Consider the following 20,635-nt stretch of genomic DNA (forward strand, 5'->3'; position numbering starts at 1 on the left):
AAAAAAAATGCAGGGAGCATGTGATCTAGATCCGGCCTTCATCCCACCACCTAAATAGCTCTTGAATTTGGAGTCCTGTTAAGGGCTTCAATGTATGCTCATAAGCTGCAGAGCTCCAATTGCTTTACGTGCAAATGCACTTCCATTGTTTGTTTCATGGACGTGACATAACTTGAATTGCACATCTCCTTATTTCCTTTTTTCTATTGATGAATAATGAAATACTGAGATATGTTCCTGTAGGTCTAGTTGGGTTGTATTGTGGTGGTTTGCATCATGCCTTTGTTGATCTGTTGGGTTTTCAGTTGGGTCAAGTTGGGCCAAGGCATGGCAGGTCAAGTTTATATTGTTTGGTTCTATTTGGCTTGTTTTGGATTAGGTTGGATCAAGGCACGCTATACCATTTCGGTATCGGTACATGTTATGGGGAGTATGTCGACACTAGGTATTCCGAACATGCCCCATATTGTACCTTATCGACACTGTGCTAGGGTGGCACCGGTACGGGGCCAAGTACTGAGACAGCATACATTAGATCGGATTATGTTTAGTCGATTTGGGTTCAAATAGGTTGAACCCACTTTCCCCCCTACATTTATCTTCGATGACTTCTTGAAACCTGATTCTTGCTCCACCTAGGTCAAAATGATGACGTGGGTTAAGTCTGATTGTCGAGCACCTCATTTCCCTTTCCACTTTTGTTCACTCCAAAGTCCCAAGTGTCATTTTCATATTTCAATTCTGATGGTTGGCATACTTTTATATTGTTATATGAAGCATAAATATACAGTTTTTAGTCTTTTATTAGTTTTTTAATTTTAATGGGGTACTCCTGTAATTTGTTATCTTTAAAGCATGTGAGTCAGTTCAAGTCTATGTCTGGAGGCTGTGGTGCTTGATTAGGTATAGCCCTACATAAACTCAGGTAGATGACAATGGTGATTCTGCATAAGGAATAAATTGGTGAGAGTTAAGAAGCACTAGTGGAATAAATTATTGGTGGGTGCTGAGTGTATATGCCTTGAAGGTGACTCTTCAGTGGTGATTGATTGGGTGCAGGGAGTGGATAGATATGGTGATGATCATCCTCTTATCCGCGACACCCGTAGACTGATTTAGGAGCTGAGCCAGGTTTAGGTTTGGTGTTTTCTAACTTCAGACCAACTCGGCCCAATTCGACCTAAGATCTATATAGTATAATATATTATACAATATTAGTATATTTAATATGATATTAGATTATTATATTTATTATATTAAAGTTTGAAAAAAGGAAACAGGAGAGTATATATGATCAATTGGATCAAATAGGGTTAGGCTTGGTCAAGTTGGGTCGGGCTGGTTGGGCTTAGGCTCCCCCAATCCGACTTGTTCTCGCCGCCAGCTTTAGCCGGGCTTATAAAACTATATCTGGCTAGGCTTGGGCTCTAGAATTTAGGCGCAAGGTTAGGTCGGTCTAGGCTTGGGTGTGGCATAATTCTGTTGGTATGAGACCTAGGCCTAGCCCATACTTGGTTGGCCCCGACTTTTGCACATGTCTATTTTAGGGTAATGTAATTTCATTTTTAGGAAAAAGTCTAATTCGGTCAATGTTCCACGAGTATTTATTTTAGATACAATAGTTTCCAAGCACAGGATATAACATCTTCCCTGCAATCTTAAGAACATTACGTAGTTGAGGGGTGGAACCAACGAGAAGCTAGAACTAAACCTGATTGGCTTTGACTGAAAGCCTCTTCAATTTGGTGTAAGTGGGCTAACTTGGAGCCCCCTTTCCTTGTGCTAAAGCCACCTTAGGTTATTTCTCTCTAAATTGGGTCGTGTGAGTGCTCACTTCAGCTCCATTTCAGAACAACTAAATGCCTGAAGTTGGCTCCCTCTGGGCTGAGCTGAGTTTGAATGCCGAGTTAAAAGCAACAAAACCAGCCTTTTAATGGGGTCTTTTGGCTTAGGTCCATTTCAAAGGTGGGTTGTGTTTAGGCTTAAACTTTGGAACTATTTTTTTGAAGGGTCTATTCAGGACATTTTTTTGGGCACATTGTGTTTTTTTAAGAACCATTTCTGACCTGGCTGGAGAATTATGTCCAGGCATTGGTCTTGGTGTCCCTACCAAATGTAAAATATTGTTATGCATCACGTGTTGTATAATTGTTCAACTACATTGCCCCTTCCTTATGTGACAATGGACTTAAAGCCACCGACAGGTTGTTAGTAGATGAACATTTTTTAATTATATTTTGATTATTGGTTAGACTGTTGTTAATGCACTTCATGCATAGATGACCTATAAATGATTGTGGTCAATTTTCTGGATATCTGACACATCCTTTTTGCTATCAAAAAGCTTTAGTACTAATATTTTGATAATGGGAAATTTCTGTGCATTTAATTTGTACAAGTAGTAATGACTTTTTGGGAATCTTATTAATATTCTGGATGAAATCTTAATAAATGATAAAAATCTTGTTTCACTTCTTTACAGGTAAACAATCTGATGTAAAACAGAAAATGGAGCAAGCAAATACTGGACCAGGACTTGATGTTCGGCTGACTGATCTGAAGCTAATTCTGGGACCAGAATTGAGAATAGTGTATCCTCTGATTCTTAACTTTGCTGTTAGTGGTGAGCTTGAGCTTGATGGTATGGCCCATCCAAAATGCATTAGACCTAAAGGGATTTTGACATTTGAAAATGGATATGTCAACTTAGTTGCTACCCAGGTAAGTTCGTTGTTGCAGTTAAAACTGTGAGATCATTGTGTGCTTGATAATTAAACATATCATACTACAAATTAAGAGGGAATACTTATTCTTCATTTATCTGCAAATATTCATTATGTATGTATATACATTTTTTCTGAAAACAATTTGTGTTGAATTGTTTAATTACAGATCAGGCTTAAACGCAATCATCTAAATATCGCCAAATTCGAGCCTGATCTTGGTTTAGATCCAACCCTAGATTTAGCATTGGTTGGATCTGAATGGCAATTCATGATCCAAGGTCGAGCTAGTTCTTGGCAGGACAATTTGGTTATGACCTCAACTCGCTCTGTGGATCAGGATGCTCTTACACCTACTGAGGTAAGGGTCAAGTATCTGGTTTGTTTATGCTTTGGTGCTGATAGAGTGATTTTGCCTGCTCAATCTGCACATCTTTATGTCTGCATTATTGTGATTACATGTAGACTACTTGTGCAGCTAGGTTCTTCTTTTGGCTATTTGCTCATAGTTAAATGCAGCTTTTATAACAGAGATATCAAACTGAAAATGTTTGGTCTTGTTTATTGGGTTTGTAGATGAACCATTTATTCTGATTCAAGAGAAGTCAGCACTTGGAGTTATTATTTATTTCAATCTTTAACACTTATGGTCTTCCTTTGAGCAAAAATGTTAAATGGGTCATAAGTTAATTGGTAATTAAGGATTTTTTTTTTTTCTTGTTGAAGTTCTAGTTACTTAGGAATGTTTATAGTAGAAGATTTTTAAAGCCAATAGGACTTCTCTTTTGTGGTCAAACTAGCTTTGAAGAAAAAATACCACTGGTATTCCCTGTTGACATTTGGCATTATAGAAGGATGTTTGAACTGCATCACTTCCTTTGCACATGACATAATCTTCAGGAACAATGGTAAGGTGAAGGTAATTAAGTGGGTGACAGATTGCAAAACAATCTACCAGATTTCTTTAGAAAAATACTGCCACCAATCTTATGCTATCTTCATAATATGGATATTCTTTCAACTTTTACTTGCTTATGGTGGACATCTTGTAACTCCGGAGTTGTTGTATAACTAGGATGTATGTCGTGCAACTCATGGCCCAATTTCCAGTTCCTGTTCTTCAAAACCCTGGAAACACTCTTTACTGTTGCCTCATCTCTGTCCCCTGCTAATCTCTCCTCTTTGCCCGGCACTCTTATCCACGATGTATACTGTCATGGCAGAGAAGTGAGTGCAATGCATGAACTGGACCATGGAGCAAGAGGCAGGGAGCATTACCCCTAGCAGGGCATTGATATCCAAGAACAATCTGCATGTAGTGCGGCTAGGGAATTTTCATTAAAGGTGCCTCTAATGGAGAATAGTATGGAGGGCATCGAGGTAGAGATGGGAGGGGTTGGACAAAGTCAATTTGCATAGAAGTTGATCTTGGCTTTGAGAAATAATGGGCAATGGATTTGGATAGGTGTAGTGAAGGGAATGAGAATGGAAATGGAGAGGATTCATGGGGGATGAAAGCTGGTCACGTTAAAAGAGGGCAGCACTGGCCAAAAAAATTCCAAGTGGGTGGATGATGATGAGGTGGAGCATCGGTTTCTTGGCAACCCAGTTAGAGCTGAAGCCTGGAAGATGATGGTTTGAAAGATGTTCGATGAAAAATGCTTGGAAGCAGGGATTGGTTTCTGATAGTAGTACAAAAGGTGATGAAGAAGAGGTGCTAAGAGAAATGTTGCAATTGCTGTGGTGGTTTGATGCATTTAAAATCTCAACGATGATGCCTATAGAATATCTGAGGATGGGGAGCCAGACTATATTGGTCAAATTGTTGAGTTCTCTGAAACAATTGTTAGGCAATTATATTTTATGGCTGAATGGTTATTTAGGCTGAAAAATGTCATATCAAGGAGCAAGCACTTGCTCATAAAGACAAAAAAATTTATGATCCTAGAAGAGTTTTTGTCAAAGGATAAAAATGATAATGTATGGGCAAAAGAAGAGGGGTAAGGGCAGTGGCAAAGAGAGGAGAAAAGCCAGACTTTTAGGGTTATACCTGTGAGAAATTGTTTGTATAAGGATCAAGTTTATTAAATTTGAGGATTTTTTTTCTTTATCTCTAGTAACCATCTAAGCATTCAGGGGGCCACCCTTTGAGATGATTTAGGCATTGTCTCAGCCTTGGTTGTTTTTTTAAGCATAAAATTGTATGAGAATGATGAGCTAAAATACAACAGAACCCTACGTAGTGAGAGCACTTGCAGTACCATATAAATGTACCAACATAAATTAATAAATACATGGATAACAATTAATGCCCTGCAAGGAAATGTATTTGACATATGCTATGGTGATCCTAACAATACAAGTAAAGTAGGACTCAAGTTTAAAGTTTGAAGGAAGGGCTATGGCCTGAGTGAGGACTTTAGATAGTTTATGCAAGTTGTCAAGAATCACTTGACAACTTTATGAGGAATGGATACAAGAAAATATCTTAACTTTGCATGGTAGAAGTTGATGCACATGTGGAGACTGACTTGACAAGGAATAATTGGATTTAATTGATTTCCACAACAAGACCCAAAAGAACAATGAATGGTTGTTTTCATGGATATTTTTGATGTTCTTAAGTTAGAGTATGTCCTTATTGAGAATATAGTGGATATCATAGAGGTTGCTCAAGGTTTTTAGGAAGATTCTCTTTTAGTAGGCTGATTGCAATGGATTATTAAGCGATATTGGAACTGATGGTTGAAGGTTGGGGGGAGAGCTCATCTAGTTGCGATTTTGCCTACAAACTATTACCTACACATGCTGCCATGCATGGCTGTGCTTTTAATGAGTTTGAGCAAATTGTTATTGCATATGATAAACATCAACATTGATAGCTCAAAAGGGCTCTATTGCTTGAGGACTCCATATCTAATCTTCCTTCAAATGGCTTTGATGAGACAAGGGATGGAATGCCCTAGGAATGACACCCAAGGACGGAAGAGCAATGATTTATCTGGCTTACAAGAGAATTGATGGATTCTGCCCTGTTTTTTTTTTTTTTTTTTTTTTGTTGGGGTGGTAAACTTGGCCTTCAAAGATGGCTCTTCTCTTTGATCATAGGCCGCTTTAGTTTAATGAATGTGATTAGTTTGTTAGATTGCTAAGGAAAGGTGCAAATTTTGGGGATCTACCTGTTGTTAAGGCTGGGCCAGGCATTGTTGTTGAATGGGTCCATAAATTAATAGAATATTAGTATCACCATGGAAACAAGTTTTCCTTGATTATGTACTATTACTTTCATGCAAGAAAAATCTGTAAAAGTTCATGATAAGGCGGCTATACATCTATAGTTATTCTTTCCATTTGAGGTAATGCAAATTTTAAAGGCTTTTTGGAGTATTGTGACCTTCATGACCCTATTAAAAAGTGTTATATTGAAGTTGGTATGGCCTTTCTTGTTGCTTGAGCAATTGAATATGCTTTAGAATTAGAGTGTTATATTCAAGTTGGTAATGCTATAGCCATTTTTTCTGCTTGAGCACATGGATATGCTTTCAAGGCAAATGAGAGAAGCCACTTGTCTCACACTTCCTTTGAAGTTCCCCAACATAGATCAATTCCTTTCTGAAGGAAATGGTTGAAATTGAAGAAAGTTGGGTATAAGGATGCATGGTGGATTGTCTATTGTTTTCAAGTATATTATATTACATGGTATTAATTATTATTATGATCTGCTGTATCGCCTTGCATGGGGCATACCGTACCGTACTGGCAGAAAATCGGTATGAAGCATACCTTCAAGTTGGTACAAACCCCGTACCATCCCTATTGAGGTGTACTGCCCCATACTGAGGTACGTACCGGTTTGTACTGAGGTGTACCGAGATGAAAATAAGAAAAATGGTTGGAGAGCTATTTTGGCATAGAGATGTACCGTACCGAATCGAATCGATAAGGCACCGATACGGTGCCTGGTACCGAGATTATGGACCTTGATTGTTAGCTATATATATTAATTTATGTTGGTACATCTATGTAGTGGTGCAAGTACTCTTACTGTATGGTGTCTTTTAGCTTGTTAATTTTGTATCACTATATTGTTATAATACTATATAAGGTTGTGAAAATGCCTAGGAGGTTTGAGCTAGTGGTCCCTTTTAAATGCTTAGATGGTTAATTGGAGACAAAAATCTCCCAGATTGAATATGATAGCTTTGTGCAGTCAATTAGCATGTCCGAATTTTCCTCTCTTTTTAGTGCCCCAAACTCTCTTCTTTTGCCATTCAACATTTAGGAGGTCTAGACTCTAGAGTTAAGAGAGGGCATTTCTCTTGGATGACTTTGGATGGATGAAGATCCATTATGGTGGTTATGATGTTTAAATGAAGCAGTCTTAACATGCATTGGTCGGTGAAGTCTAGGACAATGATACAACCCGAACTACCAGATTGTAAATACACATCACAAAGTATATGCTAAAGAGGCAAGCTGGACCTACTTGCCTATGTAATTCTTTTAGACCTACTTTCAGATAAAGAGAGTTGAGGGTGAACAAAGACCAGCTGGAGGGTTAAGAGATAAACAGGAGAGGAATCACTTGTCCAACCAATGATTGATCAAATAAGGACCACATGGCAAATCCACAGCATGTATGTTTCTCCCTTGCCTATACATGCCGTTATATCTAGCACACGACACAGTAGATGGCTCCAATTGCAAGTGTTTAACATGATTATGATAGGCACTGGCCTGGTAACAAAGTAGCTAATAGATAGTGAGGTACCTGCCTAGGCACACAGGCAAACACCTGGCTTGGCTGCCTGGAAAGGTCAGGAGCCTAGGCAATGGGTTGCCCAGGTGCGCAATTGTCACAACCTTGGTACCAACATTTTTTTCCCTTAATAGAAGGAAATTATGGATGAATGCTCTTCTTGCCTAGCATTTACCTGAAAAGTGCAAATATTGTGGGATTCTTTAGATAGGAACTTGTGTGTAGTATCACATAGAAAAAACCATGTGACTAGTGGAGTCTTAGTAGTGGGAACCTTCTAGTCCTCTAGTTAAGGTATTTAAAGTCATGTTGGAAACTTCTTGAGAGTTTTAATCCATACCCACTTCCTAAGCACTTCCTTATATCATCTGTTTTCAAAATGTCTACTTCTCCAACCCTGCACCATACTTGCTTCCACATCAGCTCATGTTTACGCAGCTAAGAGTGGAACATCCACTCATATACCTACGGAAATCCATTTTTTTTGGATTAGATATCGGTACCTTAACTAGAGGGGAAACTGTTACATCCTCAGGATGAACTTAGCATTTGCTGTGAACCAAGATTTTGGTTTTGGTCTGCTATCTAGAGTTTACGTTTTGGTGGTTTTGGCGCATTGGCTCTGAATTTTAGAGTTTTGGTTTAAAAAAAAGCAGAGAAAAATTTTAAAAAGGAAAAATTAAGAAAAAACAAGCTATTACATTATTTCATTATGTTTTGAGTTATTGAGGATCGTAATTTGGGCAGTTTCAGGTTGAAATCGAACTATGTTAAATCTTAAACAATAGATATATAGTACTTTTTGCTATGTTATGTTTTATAATCATTTTGCACTTCCTCTAATTTTTATAATTCTCCTACACTTTTCACTTTTTCTTATAATTTCACATTAGTTAGTTAACTTTTGCATTTAACTATACTGTTCTCTAAATATAAATCATTTTATTTTAAAAGAAAATAAAAGAAAACTCATTTAAATAGAAAAGGAATCATAGGAACACGACCTAGTTGGTAAAGACACAATAAGATTACATCTTGCCCATTATAGTAGCAAACCTTAGCCAAAAAAAATTAAATTAGACATTAGAACCTTAGATAAATGTGTGTTTGTGACATTTGAATAATTTAACAAATTTTGGAAAAAAACATTTGGAATGTTGAACATGTATACCTATCACATCGAAAAATAACAGAAAAATGGTTTCAGTCTGTTTCAGTTGAAGCTATCGAAATTGGCCACAACTGGCTAAAACTGACTTAAACTAAAAATTTCATTAATTTTTGAACTGGTCTTGGTTGAAACCAATCTGTTTGAGCCAAAAATGATTAGTTGCGGTAGAAACTTTGAACTTTGCTATGAACACGGTAGATGAAATAAGATATCTACGACCATAGTATCAATGCAAAAAGGCAATTAATTTTTTTCAAAGTAATTCTAGCATGTCAGATACCAAGAAATATAAATGTATTTTAGAAATATCTATTTTTGGTGTTCTCCCTTGCATAATTACTTATGTAATGGAAACTCTCCTATTTTGACTCCATTTTTTAATATCTTTTCTTGGGCACTTAGATACACTCCCGTGCACTTTGTTGCGTTCTTAAGCATCTTCCATGTTTTCCTCGGTCATATTCATTGCATGTGCATGATGCTAGTGGATTATAATGTCAACTAAAAAAGAAACTTAATGGAATAATGGAAGAATCTATGAAAATTTTTTCTGATTATCTTTTCTATTGGGTACATGGGAGCAGAGGCCTAGAAAGAAAACAAGACACCTAATAGCCTGACAAAAAAAACATTACAATCTAACAAATTTAACAAATTTTGGAAAAAAACAAACAGCAGAGCAATCGTGGGCGGGAGAACTTGGACCATTGTTGTGTAAATACAGATGTCATGCCGAGGTTGGCTAGCTAATTCGCCAGTCGATTCCTCTTGTAAGCATTGGCAAGTTCTGAACTCACTGAGAGATGGGAGTAAAGCAAGAAAACTTCTAAGGTGAGGATGGTTACCATTGATCTAAGCTATAATAGTTGCCGAGTCTCCTTCCAGTAACATCTAGCACCTAGCACAAGGTAGGTAGCTCTTACCCATGCCAAGCAGCACATAAGTCAGCCTTAGCGGAGAGCTTCCCAAGCAAGATAGCAGCAGCAACGGCCTCCCAAGGTGGTCCTGAATCATGTAGCCTGCACCAGCTGTGGAAGAATCAATGAAGCCATCAAATTTGACCTTCACAAAGCCTAGTAGTTGCGATTCACGTTGAACAAGGAGATGGGGTGAAGGGCTCAAGAAAGGTCTTAAGCGAGAGTTCTAGATCCTGGGACAATTCATAATGTTCACATTGATGGTTCCCAAAATTTTGGAGCCAAAGGCTTCATTGTGGGAACAATCTTGTGCGGGTGGGTGGCAGTATCTTAGAAGAGCACAACTGCATAGTTTTCCATAATTGCCAAAATAGACACATCAAAATAGACTTTGGCAATCACAGCTGTTTTGCTAGGAGCATAAGGAACTCATACGCTTGTACCTAGAAAGATATATGCTGAAGGGCTTTGTACCTTATAAAGGTGCCAAACCTGGGCAATTGTTGTAGAATAAAATATTTGATAGTCTATGTATTCAACACCATCGCTTCACTATATACGGATGAGAGATGCTAGCCCCCAGGCTGTAAGAACTTCATTGTGCATAATTTCTACCAAGGACTGCTGTGCCAGAATTGAGGTTTGGATTGGTTGTCCGGTGGCACGGGTTGGTACGCCCCCGTGCCGGGCTCGTACCGACACAGTAGAGGGGGGTGGGAGAGAGGAAAAGAGAAGGGGAGGAGAGGGAGGGAGAGAGGAGGGTGGCGGAGGACGATGGAAGCTGGCGAGCCGCACGGAGGAGGGGCTCTGTCTTCGATTTTTGCTATGTTGTTTGAAATAGGGGTTCTAGAGGGGGCCTATTTTTATTTTCATAATTTTTAAGTGAAGTCGAAGTTGAAGTCGAGGTCAACAAAGGGTTTGCCGACTTCGCTTAAAAATATTGAAAATACAAAGGGCCCCCCCTCCGGGGTCCTTTGCCGACTTCACTTAAAAATATTGAAAATACAAAGGGCCCCCCCTCCGGGACCCCTGTTTGAACGAAATAGAAGAACCAGCGGCGGAGCCTCTCCTCTGCACGGCTCTGTGGCCCTCCACCTCCCTCTCTCTTCCTTCCTCTTCCTCTCCCTCTCCCTCTCCCTCTCCCTCCCGTGCTCTCTTTTTCTCTCTTTCCTTCTCCCCCTCTTTTTCCAATTTCTTATTTTGGTTGCCGAAACCATCCCGATCCACTGCCGGTAGAGCTCGATATGCTCCGAACCGGACGGTTCAGGATGGTTCCACCAACCATGATTTCTACCAAGCTAACTTTCATGGGAAATAAAGCAAACATTGGTGACACTATATATTCCGAACCCATTGAAGTAGAGCCACTGAGGAGCTTGCTGCTGAATTTGTTATCGATGGAGATCAGAGACTCTAACTGATGATTTATAACCCTTACTCCAACAAAGTAGATCGCTCCCTCCCTTCAAGATAACCAAGGTGTCAGGATTGCTTAGATAATTTATGGTGGGAAGCACTGTTGTAGAAGACTTAAGTTCCAACCCCCTCACCATTCATGAGAGACAACATTGTAGGGGACTGTTGGAGCAAATCCATGTGTACCAGCATTACTTGCCTGGATAAGGTGGTTGCAAGGTTCGCTAGATTAGTATCAGGGGTCGTACCAATGATTGGTTTGATACAGTACATATATGTACCATATTGATACAAGGCATACCGAACTAGGGGGAGGGAGAGGAAAAGGTGGGGGAGGGAGGGAGGAAGAGAGAGGGAGGGGCTTACCTCGTCGGTGGTGGCAGCAAGATGCCCCAAACCCTAACCCTAACCATAGATCAGAGCTAAAGATGTCGACAAAGGCCTCCATGGCATTAATCTAAGGCGATCGCATCGTCCTCGGCGTCTATTGAGGGCGATGGCATCGTCCTCGGCGTTGGTTGATGTCGAAGAGAGGAGAGTGAAAGTAGTTGAAGCCTTTGACCAAAGGGTTGTGGAGATTTTAGAAGCTAAGTCAACACGAATGTTGAAACTATCCTAATTTTGTGTTGGTTCGGTTTAGTACAAGCCGAACTGACTGGTTTAGGTTAGTTTGGCAAACATTGGTGGCGAGGAATCTAAGATCATTGAGAGTGCTCATTGTCTCTTCCCAATCAACCAAATAAGTTGGCTAGGGATCTTCTTAGCTCTCGTAATGGGTTTCTATATGGTAGAGCTAGTCGAGGTAGGTTCGAATGTGAACTAGGCAGTCCGACACATGGTCAATACCAATCAAACCCATAAGTTTTCCGGGATGAGTATAACTTGATTGATATTCTTAGAGAGCAGAGCATCCCATCATTTTCGGAGGTGAGGAAGACCAAGCCTTCTATTCTGCTTAAGTTGGAAAATAACTTCCCATGCAACAATATGTAGCTCTCTTATTAGCTTGATGGCCCCAAAGAAAGCTCCAAATAATTTTATCTAGCTAGTTTGAAAAGGAAAATGACATAGTTATGAATGAAAGGAGCTGGATACAGGAGCCAACCACAATTGTATTGGTAGGAGAGCCAGCAACGGACAAACTTTGCCATTTCCATTGGGCTGAAATCGGATCACATATTAGCATATCCATATCCATATTTGTTTTGTTTGACGAATACAGATATGGATACAGATGTTAGTCAAATGCAACAATGTATATCCATATTTGTTTTAAATGGATACGGATACAAATTAGAAGCAGAAGTATTGGATATAAATACGAATATAAATCGGATAATTTAACTTTATGACCACAGAATCAAAAATATTACTAAGTGGATGATAAATCAAGTTAATAGCATGTTAATGTGGTTATTTATTTTTCTTAAAAGTTCATGAGTGCCATATAAAATTAAATAGAGGTACAAATGGAATCGGATATTCGGATACATATTGGATAATTATCCATCCATATCCATATCTATTTTTTTTTTGACGGATATGGACACGAATCAGGATTTTAGTTGGATGTTCAAATTTATATCCATATCCGGATAGATTTGGATATGAAAACGGATCCAGATGGATATCATCCGATCCACTTTCACCCCTGCATTTGCATGAGTGCAATTAAGGGTGGATATTATCCATGATGAACTACAAGTCAGCCATCTTGGGGCATGTCTGTTTTTAATCATATTCGCTGATAGCGTCCAAGGCTCTCTATTGGAGATCCCCCTAGGATTGAAGAGATTTTAGGGATTCGGCTCGACAGGGTCTTTAGGCTAAAAATAACAATAGACTTCTCTATATCACTTGCCGTGCCTTGGATAATAGTAGACAATCATCTGCAAATGGCAAGTGCATAATAGTTAGGCTACTATGATTTGGCCTATATCTATTGAGTTGCCCATTCTGCAGTGCTTAACAAAGTCCAGAAGATAGTATTTCTGCACATTATACGACAATTATGGGGATAATAGGAACCCATGTTTCTGCCGAACAGTGGAGGTGAAGAATGTCGAAGGGCACTATTAACTATGATTACAGATCAAGAATCTTTTATACAACCAATTACCCATCCAAACCAATGAGTAGGAAACTGAAATTTGATGCATAACAACTTCAAGAAAACTCTATCATACCGTTTCCATGTCTACTTTAATTTCCATCAAAGAAGAGGTGGAACTGGCATGGTGAGGGAGCACACTGCTTCCTACACTATAAGGTTATTGTACATAATGTTACTCCCAGCAAGAGGCTTGCTCCTCAAACATTAAGCCATCCAGTACCATCCTAATTTAGTTGCCAAGATCTTCACAACCAACTTATCCAAGGTAGTGCATAGGCTAATGGGTTGGTAATTAGAGGCTCTTAAAGGGTTATCAGTCTTGTGTACTAGCACTGTTAAAGTAGCTTCCATGGGCTAGATGTTGAGGAAGAGGAGAAAAAGTATTTGATTGCGGAACACAGATCATGGTGTGTAGTAGGCCAGTAGAATATGAAAAAGCCTAGTGGAAATCTGTCGGGCCTTGGAGCTTTATCTGCGGCCATAGCTTTTAAATTGGCTTCAATTTCCTCATTGGTCACTTCTTTACAAAGCTCTCCCTGAGCAAAACAATCCAGAGTACTTCGAATAGAAGGAAGAGCCATTGAGGTACAAATAGTGTTTTGATTCCATCTATCACGAAAGAAATTGAAAATCTTTGGTCTGATGTTGTCCTCCTTTTCAATCCTTTCACGAGCCCCATTTCCATTGTAGGTGATCCTATTTCATCTCAGATCATGGATCGGTGGAAGAAGTTGGTGTTTCTGATCACTTTTTGGCAGCCACTGTAGGCAGATTTCTACTTCCAGAACTGCTTTTACTACCGTAACAGATAATGGTATCTGTAATGTGCCCTTGCAATAATCATTGGACAAACCATCACCCTCATCTTCTTCATGTTGTAAGGATGAAATATTCTATTCAAGACTTGCAGTTTTTCAGAAGATGCCCCCTGCTTCCATTATTTTAGCACCCTCTTGCTGGAAGCTTCTGAAAATCTCAGTACAATGAGCCTCTCCCTTGGTGCTGCCAAGACTAGTTGTTATTTTCCCATGGTCGAACATAAGAAAACCAAATGTTCTAAACTTTGAATAGAGTCAAACCTTGAGATGTTGCATCTATACTAATAAGGAGCAATGGGTAGTGATCCGAGCGCACAGTTGAAACATGTTTGCTTTAGGAAGGTAATTCATCTAAGCTTTATCAGAAAGGGCTCTATCCAACCTTTTCCATATGCTACCTAATGTATATCGATTATTACACCATATAAATTGGGGCCCAAAGAAGCTCGGGTTGAACAGTCCGTTCCTCTATGAAAAATCCCTTAATTCAATGCTCTTCTGAGGGTAATGAAGCTACTGTCCTCCTCTATCATCCTCACTTAAAATGCAGTTAAAATCTGCCATAATTGCCGTCAGTAGATTCATTTGCAAAACCTTGGTGAATGTGGACCATAATTGATGGTGAACCACTTTAGATATGCTAGCATAAGTGGTCCCCAAGAGCCAGGCTAGCTCAATGTTAGGAGGAGAGATGATAACATAGAGAATTTGGTTAGGCACTAAGATTATGTCAGTATCCCCTAAATCAAGATTTCAAATTGCTATAGATCCGCCTACCCTTGAGATGGGATTGCCTTTAGCCTCCACTAAAGTCCTAAGCATCTATGAAGACGAGCAATTGAAATCTTGGATAGTCAGGTCTCCAAAACCACAAACATCCAATCTATGTAGACAACCTATGATGCATTATCAAGAAGGCACGCTTATCCACCCCCATACAATTCCTAACTAAGATATTCATTATAGATGAGGGGGTTGGGAGGGATTACCTCCACTGAGGCTCTTGTAGCGTTCATCGAAGCACTCAACGATTCCTTACTACGAAGAACATTGGAGAAGCAATTAGCATCATTCCTTGGATCTTTAGCCAAGTTAGTAGAAGGCCTGAGCTAGGGACACTCTTGTTCATGCTCAGGCGGGTATTGGAGCATTGCATGGCCAAATCCTAGGGAGTATCCCCTTGCCTTGGAGCCACATTCTCCATTGCAAGAACTGGCACAGCATGGGGCAGTCCCACTCCTCTACCCCCCGATTAAGACTTCTTTAGGACTAGAGGGTATTTGACTCACCTTCACCTTAGCTTCCATGTCATGTGCTATGGCCCTCTCACCTCGACCAGTAGCATCACGTGCTTACCCTCATTTCAGTACCAATGGGTTGGGGAGTAGGCAGAGCACTCCTTCCCTAATTTACAGTTACCCTAGAATCAAGGTGGGGAGATTGGGAAAGGGAGGTGGTAGGCGAGTTGCATGCCACGTGGCAAGTTATAGCCAATTTCTGGGCCTAGCACTTGTCTTTTCCTTTCCACATTTGGTGTGGCCAAGGTGGATTCTGTCTTTGGGCATAAATCTTCGAAGTCAGATGCATTATGGAGTGGCTGTTAAAATTTGGAGTTTGGTCTATGGGCCAGTGCATCTCTCCATTGTCATTAATACAAGGGTAGACTTGCATTGGCTCAAGGTCCCTTTATTAATGACCATGTGTCACGTTCCAAAATCTCCTCTATTAATGGGGGTTGGTCCCTTGCCACATCATTTAAAGGACAAGATTCCTCTGGAGACCCAACAATAATCGGGGAAGCTTTGTTCGTCAATGTATTGCTGACGTTGTCTTTGCAAGTCGACATAATATGAAAGGAAGATCCTCCAGTTCCCTCATACGGCTTGCCATTTGCCGCATGACCCTTAGGATCTTTTTGTCCTCTGCTCGTATGACTCTATTCGCCACTTAACTTCCACCTCCCTGTCGCTAATGTAGACTAGAGATGCCTCCTAGTCTCCCCTCAATCCCTCCAAGGCAATCAAGTCCAAAATCGACCCACTTGACTCACCTGGACTAGACTTGGTTAGAGTTCTAAGTTTTGGGGCTGTTTTATAGCATCATTCCTTCTTTATGTTCTTCGTCACAAATGCTAGCAAGAAGCAGCTAACCACAGGCCAAAAAGCCAATTTGGTTCCACCTGCTTGCCCTAGTTGCTAGGATCAACCTCTCCCACTTTAACGATATGCCTACCCACCATCTCCATGGTGTCTCCCAGGGGGGCCCTGTGTCTTGTGCTTGTGACCGACTTTGGCTAACGCCTCACAAGCCTCAAGGAATGAACACTCAATGGCGACATGATCAATATGATTGCAAGTCTAACAGAATATGGGAATGGCTGAATATGAGAAATCCTACGGAATAGAGGTTCAAAGAGGTGTTCAACAACACAAACGCTCGTGTAGGCCCCTTTCTTCAACATCTTAGCCTAGTTATAACACCATAGTGACTTCCCAGTCATAAAATATCTCCTCGCCCCAAAATTTCGACGGAAGCTTATCCATATGCATCTATATGGCTGATTGGCGAATGGGAGTTTTGGATGCCTTGAAGTTAGGTTGCCAAGGTTCAAGGGCAAGCGGCAGATTGATGACTATCCATAGCCCTTTTGTCATCATCATTAGCTATTCCTCATCAGACTTTAGCCTGAAAATGAAATAATCTTCTGCAATAGGGATGATCTCCAATTTAGTTTCCAGCATCCATTGTTCCATGAGTCTCTAGTTAGGAATTCCTCTCCCAATCTCCTCCCTGAAGTCTTCCCAATTAATGCTGATCTCCATTCAGAACACATTGATTCCAACACCTGTTTAGGAAATATGATGACCTTCATGAAGTGTTGCCTGAGTTTCTCAACTTCCTTATTGGAGACTTTACTCTTTGATGACCATTGGAGAGGACCTCCAGCCATAGCCGCCTAGGACTGACCATCCTCTGCCCTCGAAACAACCTTGAACCAACAACCAATCCCTGCCCTGCCCTGAGGCATTACTATGGCCAGCCACCATCTTGCAGGAACCCTAACACGAGTCATCACGGAGTTGGGCATGCAACCCTGACTTGCTGAAGCCAACAGGAGTCACAACCTCTATCGCTGGAGTCCACTGGGTCTGTGCAACCTCCTCCATCTCCCAGAACTCATGGAGTCTTCATAACTCTGAACTTTCTGATAATCTAGAGCGCCACGAAAAATGTCGGCATAAAAAATATAAAATTTAGCTATTTGGAAAGAGCCTAGTGAGAAGTGTTTAACAGAAAATTTGGTTTACAAATATATGAAAAAACAGTTGCAAGGATGCTTGGACAGGAAATTCAGATCTTATGGGTCTAAATTAAATAGTAGAACTCCATCCAACATTTTTACTTTTAGCAGATGTTATTATTTATAAGTTAAACTGTCCCTATTCAAGATGGCGCATTTGGCATTCTTCCACTGCAACAAATGTGGCAAGTATTAACCAGGAATAAGAGGGGAACCCGTCTAACTTCTGAATAAAGCTTGAGTCTCCTTTTGTATATGTTGACCTCTAGGCAGTAATTTGTGTGAAAAGTGAACCTTTTAGAGAGTTTTATTTGGAGTAATATGTACACAATGTATTGATATATGAAATAAACTAAAGGGGCTACGACCTAGATCGCCTTCTTGATTTCAACAACTTCAAGTCAACATGGCATGGCTTAATTTGATACATTAACTCTTATTTGGGTAATTGTCCAATGTGTTAAGTATGCAAGTCTGCTAAGGAAAAGTCCCTAACTTACTTTTTTTTAAATATTTGTAGGTGTCACTGTCATGTCCTCTGGTTTCCACATTTTGTTGCTATGTTTATTATATTTCTTGTTGTTCCTTTATTAGTAGAATCAACTTTAAGGGAATTTCTAATTGCTGCAGGCTGCCAAGGTATTTGAGAGTCAATTAGCAGAATCTTTGTTGGAAGGGGATGGTCAGCTGGCATTCAAGAAACTTGCAACTGCAACACTTGAAGCTTTGATGCCACGAATAGAGGGAAAGGGAGAGTTTGGACAGGCAAGGTGGAGGCTAGTGTATGCTCCTCAGATCCCAAGTCTGCTCTCTTTTGATCCTGCAGTTGACCCACTTAAATCTCTGGCCAACAATATATCTTTTGGCACAGAAGTTGAAGTTCAGCTTGGAAAACGCCTTCAGGTAGTTTCATCAAATGACCCTTGACTACTAGTGCCATTAACTATTTTTAGTTGCTATCTTAAGTTTGCATGTAATGTTATATTAATAGGTAATAGTAGGATGCATATGCATGATGCTAGGATAAAGATGTTTTAAAATGTATATAACTTAGATAAATTTTTTTTTACCAGATAATTTGAACGATTGTTTAAGTAGATTTATCCCAATAGAGCAGTCATCCCAGAGTAAATCTATATATTGTACATTTTGATCTGTTTTTGCAGGCTTCAGTTGTTAGACAGATGAAGGACTCAGAATTGGCTATGCAGTGGACTTTAATCTACCAGCTTACAAGCCGCCTCCGAGTTCTTTTCCAATCTTACCCATCTAATCGGCTGCTTTTTGAATACTCTGCAACATCTCAGGATTGATACACTTACCTTCATCAACCCTGCAATGCAAGGTCATCCAGTTTTGTGATGCGTCAGGATGTATTTTAGATAAGTCATCTGCAGTTGAACCCATGTTCAGGTTTTTCTGCAATCGTAAATTTATTTTTATTTGTATATATGTTACACTATCAATATTCTTTTGCTAAGAGATGAAGTCAGCTTGTTTATAAGTTGTACATTAATTTTCATTCTTTTAAATGCCTATTTTAAAAGGTCCTATACACCCTATATTCATGGGTCAAGTTCTGTTTGTTAATGGAATCAAAGGAAAGAAGACAATATTTTTTTAGATTTAAGTATTGCAAAACATTTTTTGACCTAAGATAACTACAAGTCTGTAATCTATAATTGCGCTATATTCAGCTTCTCCTATTTACTTCCTATTTGCTTCATTCTTCTCCTATTTTCTTCATTGTTTGCTTCACTCTTGCATTCAAGGATTGCATTAATGTTAAACTTTTTGTATAGTTTATGGTGTACGAGGCAAGTAGTTTTGGATTATCTTTTGAATTGGTGATAAATCAAATTTCATACATTCTTCATGGGCTTACCATTGTTATTACATGTCAAGCTGAAAGCAATAAAGCTGCAATTCCCCGACAGACTGAGAAAGAGTTTCCCCTTTGACCATCATGTTTTCTATTTCTTTGAAACTAAATTGTGCATGGAAGCAGAGAGAAAATTGTAGATTGGGGCCTTCCCACCCGCACCATCTCCAAATGGAGTTATGTTAACCGTGAATAATGGATATAACGCATGCAGATAGGCATGTTGCAGCAATCGCAGACAGGTTTGCCTATAAACATAGTTTTTTCTTAAAAAAATAAAAAAATATAATGTGGAGCAGGTTGGAAGCTCCTCTGAAAGTCAAATAGGTTTGAGACAATTTTGAACATTACTTTCGATTCCAATCTGCTTCATTTTCTGGTGTTTCTGAAATTAACTTTAAGGCTAAATTCTTGCATGTGCATTTCTGCAGGACCTATGGCTTCTGATTTCATGACTTTCAAAATTTTATTCAGTCATATTGTCCGCCATTTACCTGCATTACCTGGACACACTTGTCACTGTGCTACAATCTGCAGAGAAAAATGATCGTTATAAGTGTTAATTTTTTTTGAAAATTATGGATCATTATGAGGAGTAAATCTCTGAAACAGGCATCAATTGTAATATAGGGGAAAGGTTGATGACACAATGTTTTGAAGCCCTAGTATAAGGCCAATATGATAGCTGCGTTACTGCTTTCTTACCTTATCATAAACCGACCAGGATGTGAACCATGTCTGCATCAAGAGTACTGTATCCAGTTTAATTATTGTAATCAGCCTGAAAAGAGCAATTAACTAGGGAAAACAGGAAAAAGAAGAGAAAGAAGCAACGAAGTAGTTATAAGTCCCCGTTATTCCAAATATATGTACCTCAAAGCAAAACTGTATGACATTATAACTTCCAAATTTCAAGAACATGCATTGGATGGTCAGGTATATGTACACCGTTAAAAAGACTACATTAGCTCTCTATGACTTTAATTTCATTGCATAATGGTAAAAACCCTCACTGCTTCATGCTTTAGTCATACAAAAATATTGTCAAAGACTCTTACGACCTTTGGTGCTTGACTGTAGGAGTTGCTCAGGAAGCATGCTATATGCCTAAATCTGCGAACCTTCACCATTAGCATCCTAGTGCGACTTCTGGGATTTGTTTAGTATTATTGAGTACCATGGTCGATTGCAGATTTCATATCCTCCATATCTATGCATCTTTCTGCCCCACAATTACTTGAATTTGGAATATATATTGCTTTGCACATATTTTGGCATAAATTAATATAGTGTACCTTGCAGATAATACATTGTTGTGTTTGTTGATTTGTGCATGTTGAACAAAGCAGGGATCTGGTGCTAAAATGACAAAAGAGAACATTACATCATGAGCAAGAAGCATTTACATAAAAGTTGAATTGGAGGATGATATTACCCATATGCTATAAATAAGCGCCAAGAAACTATGACTGAAACATGGGGAGCAATGATTAGGTCCCAACCCAGGATCAATTTTATTTTTCCCAGTTTTCACC

At 39.4% G+C, this 20,635-nt stretch overlaps 1 protein-coding gene across 4 annotated transcripts in view; it reads left to right on the plus strand.

Annotated features, from left to right (window-relative positions):
- EMB2410 (embryo defective 2410) overlaps positions 1–18,794 on the plus strand; it is a 68,559-nt gene extending 49,765 nt beyond the window's left edge. For 3 of the 4 annotated variants that reach the window (XM_039117186.3, XM_088719755.2, XM_089930084.1), the window contains 4 exons: positions 2,483–2,721; positions 2,893–3,084; positions 17,849–18,121; positions 18,385–18,794. In XM_039117186.3, coding sequence (XP_038973114.3) covers positions 2,483–2,721; positions 2,893–3,084; positions 17,849–18,121; positions 18,385–18,531 — 851 coding nt within the window. In that variant the 3' untranslated portion in view covers positions 18,532–18,794. The remainder of the gene's footprint in view (positions 1–2,482; positions 2,722–2,892; positions 3,085–17,848; positions 18,122–18,384) is intronic. The other variant, XM_088719756.2, reaches the window with a different exon arrangement.
- Positions 18,795–20,635: the final 1,841 nt, after the last annotated feature.

The sequence above is a fragment of the Phoenix dactylifera genome, chromosome 4, assembly GCF_051530095.1.
Source record: "Phoenix dactylifera cultivar Ajwa chromosome 4, Ajwa_hap1_PhDact_Kaust_v1.1, whole genome shotgun sequence".
Taxonomy (NCBI): domain Eukaryota; kingdom Viridiplantae; phylum Streptophyta; class Magnoliopsida; order Arecales; family Arecaceae; genus Phoenix; species Phoenix dactylifera.